We start from the raw sequence: 13,942 nt of genomic DNA on the forward strand, positions 1-13,942 counted from the left end.
TATTCAACAAATAAAATGAGAAGCGGGGCTAATAGTGACCTAATAGCTTAAATCTGTGCATTTGCTGATGAAAAGCCCTTGGCACGGCGGGCAGATTTGTGGGAGGCTTACTGTAAGGAAGCAGGAAAAGCCAAGCTCCCCCTGTGGGAGTTGTTTTTCATAGGGCTGTGCGGTATGCATGTGCTGCTGGGCCAGTTCAGACCTACCTCATGGCCGGCTGGTTAGCATTCCTGCCTCATTCTGTAATTACGTCTTCACTCATACAGAGATCACCCAGAAGCCTGCTCTAAAAGCACGCATGTCAGTCATTTGAACAACAAACACATGTAAAACAAAGTGCTTATGCCATTCAGGATGGTTGATTGTACGTTAAAATACTTTAAAAATGACTGCTACAGTGACGATGAGCCAAAACATTATGACCACCTGCCTAATATCAAAGACTTTACATATAGAAAGATGGTGCACTTGTGGTATTATGATGGGGAGAAAGTGCAACAAGCAATATGGCGGAATAAGTCCCACCTTCTAAATAAGAGCTAATCAGCGATTGATAATGTCATTGCGTCACTGCAGCAGTCGTTACAATGATTTGAGCATTTATAAACAAAATTTATGAGACAGTTGTTGTCAGATTTCATTGGTGATTTCAAATATGAAATTTAATCAAAAGCTTGGCGAACAGCTTTGGAGAATTTGATGTTTCCCCATTCAAAAAGCTGCACTTGCATGCCCGCGAGGAGTTATAAAGATGGCCACTGAGTGAAATGACTTGTCTTTAAGGGACTTTGCTAATATGCTGTTGGTCCAACGCATACTGCCAATACAGCATCTTCCCACCAATGGACTCTACAAGACTCCTAAAGGAGCCCTGTGGTATCTGGCACCAAGACGTAAGCAGCAGATCCTTCAAGCCCTGTAGGTTGCAAGGTGGAGCTGCCGTGGATCGAAATTGTTGGTCCAACACATCCCACAGATGCTCAATTGGATTGAGATCTGGGGAATTTGGAGGCCAGAGCAACACATTGAACTCTTCAACATGTTCCTCAAACCATTCCTGAACAATGTGTGGAGTGTGGCAGGGCGAAAGAGCCACTTCCATCAGGGAACACCATTGTCATGAAGGTGTGTACCTGGTCTGCAACAATGTAGGTAGGTGGCACATGTCAAATTTGCATCAACATGAATGGCCGGACCCAGGGTTTCCCAGCAAAGCAAGCATCAAACTTTTCTTATTTGGGTATATGCAAAGACATATGCATATGGACACAAATTGCCCTAATTCATTATTAGTCTTGTTGCATATTCATATGAAGTTGTTTATCGAAGCAATTTGCATCAGATAATTCCTCTGTTGCTATGGCCAACAGGTGGTAATTGTCTCATCCAACATTAACATATTTCTCAAACAGCTTTCCTGAGGATAAAAGCTCCATTTAGTGTTCTTTTCAGATTTCAGCAGAAAAAAGTAGGCTAGCACTTATCTTAAGTATAGTACTTGATGGATAATTATAGAGACACTGAAAGCTAAGGTGTGTAACAAAACATCTTTCATAAAGGTTCTTTCCTTCCCTGCTTTCTTTGAGAGCGTTAAAACGCTGAATCTACTAATGAACCATTTTAATAAGATCTCACTGTGTGCTCCACTAATGAAGGCTTTTCACTGTGGAGAGTGCATAGGCGTACAGAAACATATGACTGCAATGTGATGTTCAGGCCGCAGGAGTGCAGATAAGAACGGCAGTCTGGGTTCAGACCGACCTGGAAGCCACATTCAATGATGCTGACAGGCAATAAAAGACACAATGATGTGGTCTGTCCGAGCTCATTAAAGGTAAAGGGTAACTGTGCTGTGTGGTTTTCTATATATGATCTATATAAGGTCGCTTAAGTTCAGAATACAGCTGGGTGATTTAGCAGAAGAAACATTCTCTTTATTGACCCTTTTTTCATATAAAAAATAATAAATAAAATAGAACTTTATAAATAATAACTATATATAAATACATAATGTATAATATTCTAATCAATATGTATATATATATATATATACTTTTATTCAGCAAGCATTAAATGTATCAAAAGTGACAGTAATAATATAATGTTACAAAAGCTACCTTAATATTTACACAAAAAATATTAAGGAGCACAAACCGTTTTCAACATAAAAAGTTTCTTGAGCACCAAATCAGCATATTAGAATGATTTCATGTGATGCTAAAAAAAATTATGCGGAAAATTCAGCTTTGCCATTATAAAAATTACATTATATAACTTTTTTACTGTATTCTTGATCACATAAATGCAGCATAAAACATTTTAATATTTTATGCTGTCCAATGAAATCACTTTCAAAAACATTTTTAAAAAATCTTAGCAACCCCAAACTTTTGAAAGGTATATATACTGTATTATAAAATACCTATTCATTAACCTGATGCCATTTTTATTGTCAAAGTTCATCAGAGTTATTAAAAATGCCTTAACACTCTCATACTATGAGATATGGAACTACTCTTTAAGTCGATCTTTTGGAGACTTAATTAACAAAAGTGTGAATTAAAATCATTGCAGTATTCACAGTAGTGTCCAATTTTGTATTGCCAGCAAAAGGGCGCAATCTTTTCAATAAATCATAGTCCAGAGCTCTCTCAAACACTGAATGAAGGCAAACATACCTGCAGCTACTCTGAAAATATCTTCACAAAATGGTAGACCATTAATCACGTGGCATAAACCACAAACACTAATATGATATATCAAAATGCACTGCTTCAATGTGCATTTTGATTGTACAACCTAACAATGTCTTGTAAGACTATGCACTATTTATATTAAACACGTCATTTGAATCAAGCATTAAGTTTGTGCATTGCAAACAACACTGAACAACAAGAGGAAAAACAATTACACAAGCTATGTTGTTGTGTTGCAAATTGAGAATCTATTAGCAGTACGTAAAAAAAGAAATCTTGGTTGATGTCTGAACAATCTGGCCCATTCATGCAGCACATGCCATGCCTGCAGCACAGGGATTTGGACGATCAGCTGAGTGCAGCCTCCACTACAATATAACATTGTTCTCAAACGAAACGCTGCTTGTTTGCCTTCAAACTCTGTTGTGCGGCTTATCAGAAGAGAACAGCTCCAAATCTCCCTCTGAGCTTGCAAACTGAAATCAGTGTGTGTCCATTTCCTACTGCACACTGTCAAACAAGCACTGCGCTTGCCCAAAAGCCTTTTGAAATGCTGGTTTGTTGCATAAAGAACTTTGAACTGGAGCTGAGGTAAGAAACAGAGATGAACGGGAAAAGGAAGAGAGGATCTTGCACAACTTGAGAATAAACCTGACAGAAAAATACTAGCAATGCCTTATACACTTCCAAAAGAGAAAGAATGAAAGAAAAAATCACTGTGAAACTGTCTGCACAATGTATTTAGAGTGGACCTTTATGTCAAACCTAAATGTATATTTTACGTAACCCGCTCTAAGCGGGACTCGAACCCTGGTCCGGAGTCGTGCGCTCTAACAAGGAGGCTAAACATTTATATAAACCATATGACAAACTATCAAGCAGATATGCTGTTCAAAATGAAGAAACCTTATGATTTTTCACGTATTAGCAGTACATGAAAATGTCTATGATCATTTGTTGTGATATTTTGTATAATGCAATGACGTGACTTAAAATCTATCATTTTAAATTCCACATCCCTTTTAATGTGGAACCTGTGAAGCATCACAGCATCAAACAGGGACTGAAGGCACTTCTTCCTTTTCAACACTTATCGTCTCTCCCTCATCACTGAGCCGCATGCATGTGAAACAAACCATGGCCCGCCTTCTTTGAGACTTGGAAATCTGTGTGTTTTGATAAGATTTGCTGCCTGTACCTATGAGATATGTTTCTTGTTATTTGTGAACATGAAATTAGTCTTGTTCGTGCCACCCTGACAACTACAAAATCAACCAAGTGAACTACAGTCACTCGCTTTTTGTACTGAGAACAATACTAAAATCATGTTCTGTCTTGTTTTTAATTTATATCTAAGATTGTCTATCAGAATTCTCTGGAATTGCAAGCTCAAAAGTTCAGTAATGGTCAGTAAGATTTTTTTTAAAGGGGTCTTTGATTATAATTTCACTTTTTTAACTTTAGTTAGAGTTTAATGTTGCTGTTTGAGCATAAACAACATTTGCAAAGTTCATTGCAAAAGGAGATATTTTCTTTTACAGAAATCGCTTTTTAAGGACTACAACAAACCGCTGGTAGGGACTACAACGAGCTTCTTCCCAGGTTGGTGACATGCATCACTAACCCCAAAATTTACATAAACCATGCCCCTGTGACAACACAACAAAGGGGGCGAGGCCATGTTGAGCTGCTTTAGAGTTGTAGTAGAGTGTTGTTGCCATGCCGTCAATTTACGCCGGACTGCTTCACAAACGAGGGTCAGTTCAACGCTGGACTTACACAAAAGATTAACATGACGGCACATGCTAGTGGATGAGTTGAATCAACTCCACAGCAACTACTTAAATTTATCCACTACCCGTTCAGAAACGTCCAGTTTCATTCTAAAAGTTGTAACTTCTTCCTGAGTCTCTCCATCAGTGTCGACTCCGGTTTGAACAATGTAAGGCTGAACACCGTTACTGACAATCCTCATTTAGGCTGCGTGAGATTCTCCAGCTTTGTTGTTGTTAAGCAACCGAAGCACGAGCTGTTAAAGCTCCGCCCTCTTCTGGAAAGCAGTCCGAGAGCAGCAGCTCATTTGCATTTAAAGGGGCACACACAAAAATAGCGTGTTTTTGCTCACACCCAAATAGGGGCAAATTTGACAAGCTATAATAAATGATCTGTGGGGTATTTTGAGCTGAAACTTCACAGACACATTCTGGGGACACTAGCGACTTTTTACTATTACTATTATCTTGTAAAAAGGGGCATAATTGGTCCTCTTTAATATTTTTTGAAGCCTTTTATGCCCACCCAGGCTGCATTTATTTAATCAAAAATACAGTAAACAAATACAATTTTTGATTTGAATTCAATTTTAATAGTTTCACAAAAATAAAAGTCATATTGTTAAAATATATAACTGTTTTGGCAGCCATTACTCCAGTATTCAGTATCAAATGACACTTTGAATGCTGATACCGATTCTTATTATTATCAATTTTGTTAAAAGCTGTGCTGCTTAATATTTTTGTGGAAAATGTTTGTACTTTTTGTACAAATATTTTTCTGTATAAACGTAACAATTTCTTTTACTGACCATAAACAGCAGTATATATGATATATATTGCTGCACACCCCCAAAACCTGCTATCTACTGCTCCCATAGAAGTCATTATATTGTGTTTTAAGCTCTTTTTCCATGACCTTCTTCCCCACACATACAAAATAAAAGTAATTATGTTTAAAACCCTCCCAGCACTGCTCACCTGCTGATTATAATTGTTAAAGCCGTGGTCACAAACAATATAAAATAAAACACGCTTGCCCACACGCACATGCTTTTTTCTTATTGACTTAGTGGTTTTGTGCACATGCTGCTTTCTGGTGCATAACAGCTCAACCTTTTCTTATTTGCTGTTCCACTTTAATACATCAGTGGTTTTTGGCTTGCCATCAGAAGGCCTGAAACCACAATGAATCACCCTGATAATCATCTACTTTTTTTACTTACTAGGCCCTGGAGGAGATACATGCTTTTCCTTAAATAAAACTGGTGCAATTTACTTATGCATAAAAACTGATGCCTGTGGCTATGTAAACTAAATGCATTAAAACCCCCAGCTTGTAGGAAACATGATGCTTACTTACCTATATAAAGAGAGGAGTCTTTCTTCCGCACATGATCATCTATATAGGACACACCCAGGGGCTGAACAGGCGTTGCACCGATACCCAGCAGCACCTGGGCTCCAATCAGAAGCAGGTACATCATGTTGGTGTTGGCTCTATTCCCACACGGTTCATCAGCTTTAGAGGTGTTGGAGCACATGTCTCGCCCCTGATCCTTGCTCCATGAGTCTGTTATCATGTATTGACTGGTGAGGAATTCAGGTAGTGCAGAGAGTAGCGCTCCCAAAGCCATAACAATGCCTCCGCAGCCAATTAACCGAGGACGGTGGGCTTTAGCACCAAAATAACTGACGAAGAGAATGAGGGCCAGGTTGCCAATCTCAAAGCTGCTGGCAATGACGCCCACATCAGCGCTCTGAAGATTGAAGCGCCGCTCCAGTGTGGTCAGCACGCTCACCTAGGAAATAAAGGAAGCAGAAGAATTACTGTGATGTTAATCTAACAATATTGGAGTTTTAGGTACAATATCACCATTTCACAAATTTCGTTATCTGACCCAGAGGATGATTATATTCAGAACAGGTTGGAGTTCAGGGCAGGCAGTTTGATGTAAAGCGTAAAAGTCAATGTGACATTATAACGGTTTCATTCTGTAATTTTATTTTTAAATCAAAATCAGATGGGATGATTAACAAACACAAGTCATTTCACTTCTTTGTATGGAATAATTTCATTATCGTCAAAGATTGTATAAGATTGTATGAATGATCGTTTTTTTACATTTTTTTTTTTAACAAAGTGCTAGAAACTACTGTTTATAAAGTTATAATTATGGAAATTATTCTTACAAAAACGCATTTCTTCGCTTCAGAAGGCCTTTAATAACCCCCTGGAGCCATATGGATTACTTTTATGATGGATTTTTGGGCTTCAAAAAAAAAAAAAAAAATGGCACATTCACTCCCATTATAAAACTTGGAAGAGCCAGGATATTTTTAAATATATCTTTAATTGTGTTCGTCTGAAAGAAGAAATTCATATACACCTAGGATGGCTTGAGGGTGAGTAAATTATCCCTTTAAACAATTTAACACCAAATCTAATTTAAACTGCGAGTCATCTTGGAGAGGTAACGTGTCACAGTAAAGCTCAGCAGTGAAACTGTATTTATCTTCGCTAATATTTACACAAGATCAAAAAATGAGAGTAATGCTGCATGCTATATAGAAATAGCATGTCAGATTAAAGTTATCAAATCCCCAATCAAACCAAACACAGCTATTCCAACTAGGGTGGAATACAAGGACATTAAACCCATGATAAAGAGAACTAATGACACAGTAAAACAATTGTTTTGACAAATCCTTTCAGTCTGTAAAATCATCAACATGCTACTTGTCACGCATTCATTAACAAGGCTTATGACAGTAATAGCTGGTGGAAGTGAAATAATGCCACCAGGCAGCCTTGAAGAGGAATCACAGGACTTTAATGAAGCAGCTTTGAGCTGGAGCAACACAAATATGCCTTGGCTGTGAAAAGAGCATGTTACTGAGGCCACGCTCTTTACTATAATCCTATTCCTCAAGAGTGAGCCAACTCCAGGCCTTCCTCAGATGCTGCGTATAGTGGTCTCTGCAAATCTCCCCACACTGCACAGATTCCTTTAACTGGAGATTCCTTTAATTTCAATTTGATGGAAAGATAATATTCACTCGATTAGTTACACAGCTCTCCGGAATACTTCATTCTGATTGGTCAGTCGTGGCATTAAGAAATGTTATTAAGTGGAAAAATACTTTTGTATTTTGGCTGTTAAATTATATTTCACTGTTGTCCATGGAAATATAACAATGCCTTTTCCTTTCTTGTTTCATTTCAAATGATGTTAGATAGCTAAATGTAGGCATTTTCTGCTGCTGTTGATTATTGCTGCTGTTACAGAGCAAGTATGGATTGCTATTGCTAATAGAAACAAAGACATGCTGCTGTGAGCATGTAAGATATGCTGCTGCTGCATGAATAGTAGAGATGCACCGATCAACCGGCCAGGGATCGGCCAGTTTCCCACATGGTCGGCCCAGGTCAGTCTCACGTCTTTCCAGTTCTGAGCCGATCCGTTTTGTTACCAGCGGAGCAGGCAATAACGTCAGCTGCATGTGCGTTCTCGCGCTCTTATCACCGATGAACTGACACACACCCACCTCCTCTCTCTCACTCATCTTACTGCACTTAAATGATCAAATACATACAAAATTATGTCAAAATGCCCAACTGGGTGAGTTAATTATAGTTCTTAGAAAGAACTAACTAACAAAAAAAATCGGAACTCGGAATCGGCCAAGAAAATTGCAATTGGTGCATCTCTATTGAATAGACATACATAAATCCAGTAGCAGATCTAGGCAGGTGGAGCTTGGGGAGGCAGAGGGTTTCAGAGGAAATGCATTAAAAAAATTACTTGCATTGCGTATAAATAAATAAAATTATTAATAATAATTAATGTTTGTCTTGTTTTCATTTCAATGAATTACATGTCTTAGCTAAAGCCTTAAGATAATCTACAGCTAAAATGATTTTTTAATATCCATATATTCATTTTTTAGTAATCATGCATTTATTTATTTGCTAACTTGCCATGTAAAAGATGGATAATGTACAGTCAATTAAAAAATGTGTCCAAAAAGGATAGCAACCACTGTACATGCACTTGATAATGGTCTTTACCAGTCTATCCAGTGTTGTTTATAGGCCTCTTTGTGAATAATGGCAATTCTGGGGTCAAATGAACTTCTGGATAACACAGCTCAATGAATTATTTGACATAAACGCAGAGTAAAAAAGCACAATTTCTCTTACCAAATCATCTGTATAGCATAAACTGTAACATTCTGTAAACAGTTAAAATGCCTGATGTGAATAAAGAGTTTAATGTGAGCCTTAGAGATGTGATGTTGTGGTCATAACTATCTGATAACTCAATTTGCTCTAACTCAATTTCCTGTAGTTAGCCTGGTGCAATTTAATTGGAAAGTACCTTGGACTGTCTAACAGACCACTCTGTTTTGTGCAGAACTGATGTCTGTGACACATTTGCACTCCACTACAAGCCTGCCTTAAAGGTGTCTTGTGTTTCATGCAATACACATTGCACTCACTTACTGTTAAACTGCTGGTATATGACTTAGATAAACTGCAAGAAACAAAGTACTGTTCATGCATATACTGTCGACACAATTTGAATATCAAAGTTACTTGCTCAATGTCCATAATCATGCTTTACATTTTATCTTTCTAACAAAAAGGGTAGAGAAGACGACTATACAAGGCATCTGTCATAATATACTGTGTGTGTCATAATAAAATTTGAACAAAATCGCAATTTATGAAATAATAAGAGATTATATCTAACCAGCAACATTCCCATTGTACCAGTAGAGCACTATTTTAAAGGGTTAGTTCACCCAAAAATGAAATTTCTGTCATTAATTACTCACCCTCATGTCGTTCCACATCAATAAGACCTTCGTTCATATTCAGAACACAAATTAAGATATTTTTGATAAAGTCCAATGGCTCAGTGAGGCCTCCATTGACATCAAGATAATTAACACTTTCAAATGCCCAGAAAGGTACTAAAGACATATTTAAAACAGTTCATGTGACTATAGTGGTTCAATCGTAATGTTATGAAGCGACGAGAATATTTTTTGTGCGTCAAAAAAACAAAATTACAACTTTATTCAACAATATCTAGTGATGGGCAATTTCAAAACACTGCTTCATGAACCTTTGAAACTTTTGTTTCGAATCAGTGGTTCTGAGAATTTATCAAACTGCTAAAGTCACGTGATTTCAGTGATTCACATGACTTTGGCAGTTTGATATGCACGCTCCGAACCACTGATTCAAAATAAAAGATTCATAAAGCTTTGATGCTTCATGTGTTTTGAAATCGCTTATCACTAGATATTGTTGAATAAAGTCTTTTTTTTTTTTGGTGCACAAAAAGTATTCTCGTCGCTTCATATTCATAACATTAAGGTTGAACCACTGTAGTGAACTGTTTTAAATACATCTTTAGTACCTTTCTGGGCATATGAATGGTGGCCTCACTGAGCCACTGAACTTTATCAAAAATATCTTAATTTGTGTTCCAAAGATTAACGAAGGTCTTATGGGTGTGGAACAACATGACCTATGACCAATGTCCTATAAAAGTCCCAAGAGCCTTGCCAACATTAGCAACAAACCCAAAAACATTAATCAAAGTTTTTAGGCTAAGAAATGAATATGTGAAATGAGGCATTAAAAAATGTCTGCAACTGTGAAGTCTTTGAAGAAGAAGAAGAAGAAGAAGAAAACTTTTTAATTCTAGTCAAGCAATTTTTTTTTTTCTCTTGAATGACTATGTGTGTGTTCTTTTGTACTATTCACACTGACTCTGGTCAGTTGCCAGGCCCAAAGATATGTGCCAGCCTACAAGTTCTGGAAGCATGACGAAAGGACAGGACAGGCCACATCCCTCATCTGCCTCCACATTCTGCTGGCCTCTGAGTCTGTGCCATCCTGCTGAAACCTGTTGACTGAATAGCTGGGTCTCTCTGCATACATCAGTGCCAGGGCGATAGGGCACATAGGCTGCCACTTTAATGCCAAGACACATTCAGCATGTCAACGCAGTCAGCTAATGCCAAACCTGTCGACTCCACCCTGACATGCTCACACCCATTGCCCTTTAATCCCTCAGCATGAAACCCCATTATTATAGTAGGACTATGAATTATTGAACAATGAGACAAAAATGTCTATCAAGTTATTGTTGAGTCAAGTCACGCTTACATAATAAGCAATGACAAATTGTGTAGAACAACCAGTCTGTATCATTCAAGCATGAAATGTTTTCAAAAACATGTGCAGCTACCAGGCTTCCTTCTGCAATCTGTGTTTGATTTTGAACATGAGAGAGACTCAGCATTGCCTTATCAGTATGACAGGAAACAGATCAACCGTAGTACTTACACTTTCCATGAATTGAGGTTTCTGCAAAGAGACGGTGGACCAATAGAAAACAGTAACTTTTCAGACATTATTCTGGGTGCGGCACAAACCTCTGTTGTTAATTTTATTGATTTTGTTCTTTAGAACGAATTGAAGCAGGAGACTGTATCAGTAGGAAAATCAATTTTTAAACTAACAACAACATTATAAAAAAAGAATAAGGAACATTATAGTATTATAATATTGGTATTATAACGAAGCATGGTTGAATATTGAATACAATAATTTCAAAGAATGAGATAAATAACTGACAGTGAAATATCTGGCTGGTCTCACTGCTAACAGCATCCATCACAACAGTTCAAAAGAAAATGTGATGGGAAGCTAAATGAGGGATGTCATTTACAGTGTCAGCCCATTGTTTGCTGTCAGGCAGAGACTGATTTTGAGTCTTGCACTGTCAACACAAACACATTCTTTTTAATCATTAAAACATTTCACCCATAAAGAAATTAATTACACTTTTGAAAAACAACTCAGTGCACTCATATGAGATGAAAAGTCTGCTCATATCAGGAGCCTAATAAAAGCTGATTAATTTAACTCGGAGCGGGTCGCCTCATGGAGGCTACCTGCTCAAGTTGATCCAAACCTGTATAAATTTCTTTGTTCTGCTGTACACAAAGGAATATATTTGGAAGAATGGAAGAACCAAGCAGATCTCGCCCCCTATTGACTTCCACTGAGTAAATTATGACAGAATTTTCATTTTTGGGTGAACTATCCCTTTAAGGTCAGGAATCGGATACTTGTTAAAAACTCAAATTTCGATTATTGATTCCTTATTCAGTCCTTGTGTATTTTCATGTGTTTTTTGAACCATTCAAGCACAAGAAGACACGAAAGAGAATTCAATTCGACACTCGCGTGCTATTTTCTGTCATGTGCGCATCAAGAGCGCGCACACAAAAAGCCGCCTCTCAAGAATAATTGATTCCTTCTTGGTCCAATTCCGTCTTCTTGCACTTGAACGGACAAATCCACACAAAATTATGTCAAAATATCCTTGTAAACACAGTCGCTTATGTCTTAAGTGAACGTAAACAGTTGAGAAAGAAAACGTATGTGTAACAGTATATTGGATCTGTGCATTCGGTTTTAAAGAGACAGCAAGCTAATAAACCTGCTGATGTCTGTGTATTACTGCTAATCATAGAAAAAAAGAAAAAGAAAATCACTCACTGATCTTGGCTGAATAACTTTAATAAGGATTAATCTATTTGTTATTTATAAAAAGATAATTATTAAGTGTTATTTTACATTTGTTCAGTTGTATTTATTTGTGCTATTGCTAAATTGCTTATCTGTTCTTATTGTATTGCTAACTGTATACTTGTCTTTGATAATGTTTGAAATTTATATTAGTTAATCTAGTTTTTATTAGTCTAGTTAGTTGTTCTTTAGGCTGCTGATTTTTTGTTCATGGTATTCAGCTGCAACAGAATGTTCTGCAAAAAGACAGAATAAATGTGTTTGATATCTAAATGTTTGACTTTTTTTTTACCATATCGGAAACTGGGAATTGATAAGAATCTGAATTGATAAGCAGAATCAGAATTTGCTTATATTCAAACGATACCCAACTCTAGCGAAGTCTGTCTAAAGTCCAGTTATGATTAAACATTATGAGGTGAGACAAATGTAAAAATGAAACACATGCACAGATGAATTGTTCACGATAAGATATATAACACGGATTTAGAAAATAAAATAAAATTAAATTTATTTCATGCAGACTTTAATGGTTCTCTTAATTCCTAACAGAAGAATATTAACCATGATTAACTATGAACTATGAAAGACTACATGTAATTTACAATGCACCATTTTGTTTTACATCATCAAAACCTTTCGTGACTGCTGCATTTAAAGCTGTGCCTAACATCACGTATTTGCTTTTATCCTATTGAAACAGCTAATCTCACAGGCGGAAATATGGCGGTCATACATGTCACACATGCGTCTACATGTTTCTGCTGAGTACTGTATCAAGTACAAGCAAACTGAGCAAGCACAAAGTAAATGAGATGAGGTTAGATGAACAAGATATTTGTTTGGATATGTCACGTGGCATGCCTGCCAAGAGACATTTGCAAATACTGTCCCAGCATTTTTGCATTACAGTCAGAGTACTTTCATATATGCATATTGAAAGATTTACACAAGTTGTGAGAGCTTTCAGGAGATTAAAAAAGACACTGGCTCTCTTAGCACATGGGGGAAGTCCAGACTGCCTATGAAGTCAAGCTCGGGCTGGGGCTAACTTAGGAAACTGACACAATGTCCAGGAATGAGCCACTGAGTCAGTCTATGACAGAGGGTGGAGACTGCATCTCAAAATGGACAAGAATTATAGTTGCTTCTGAAATAATCTAAATTAATCTGTTCAGTATTACATGGAAAATTTCAAATGCCACTACATGACCTGCATGCTGATAATAATCGTGTATTATATTTTAAACCTTGAACAAATAAAAGTGGATTTGAAGAAAACATTTTCATTCATCTCTTGCATTCTATGTATAAATAACCTAATGACCTAGACGTTAAACAAGCACTCTGAGTATACAAACGTCTACTGTTTCACACAAATGTTTGCTTCAATAAGACGTATTTGGAAATATTTTGAAGCGATTTGATGGCTGGTTTGTCTATGTAAAACCCCCAGGGAGGATAAGTTTAGTTTAATGCCCTATCTATCTGTCAAAATAAATCTGGGCAATCTCTACATCTTCCAGTCCCACAAACCATTTTTAAATGGTTTCTAAACATCACAATTTCCATAAGCTGGGAACAAATCCAGTCCACAACAAGTGTACCCCTTTGAGACTGTTCCCATGATGTATTGTGGCTTTCTGGCACAAAGCAAATGATTGTTTCCTTTCCAAATATGGTCTGAACTTGCACAGATATCAGAGACGTCCCATGGGTATGGAGGACATGGCTGGACAAATCTCATCCTTATCAAAAATGCTATAAAGTGAGCTATCCAGCTCATTGACAGCTAGAAATGTGAGAATTTTCTTTTAGATATCGGAAACTATTCAAAAATGCAGAGGCAACTTAAG

At 37.1% G+C, this 13,942-nt stretch overlaps 1 protein-coding gene across 2 annotated transcripts in view; it reads right to left on the minus strand.

Annotated features, from left to right (window-relative positions):
- slco3a1a (solute carrier organic anion transporter family member 3A1a) overlaps positions 1–13,942 on the minus strand; it is an 82,210-nt gene that overhangs the window by 41,468 nt on the left and 26,800 nt on the right. For both annotated transcript variants that reach the window (XM_048168243.1, XM_048168242.1), the window contains one exon: positions 5,832–6,270. In XM_048168243.1, coding sequence (XP_048024200.1) covers positions 5,832–6,105 — 274 coding nt within the window. In that variant the 5' untranslated portion in view covers positions 6,106–6,270. The remainder of the gene's footprint in view (positions 1–5,831; positions 6,271–13,942) is intronic.

Source organism: Megalobrama amblycephala, linkage group LG19 (genome assembly GCF_018812025.1).
Source record: "Megalobrama amblycephala isolate DHTTF-2021 linkage group LG19, ASM1881202v1, whole genome shotgun sequence".
Classification (NCBI taxonomy): Eukaryota; Metazoa; Chordata; class Actinopteri; order Cypriniformes; family Xenocyprididae; genus Megalobrama; species Megalobrama amblycephala.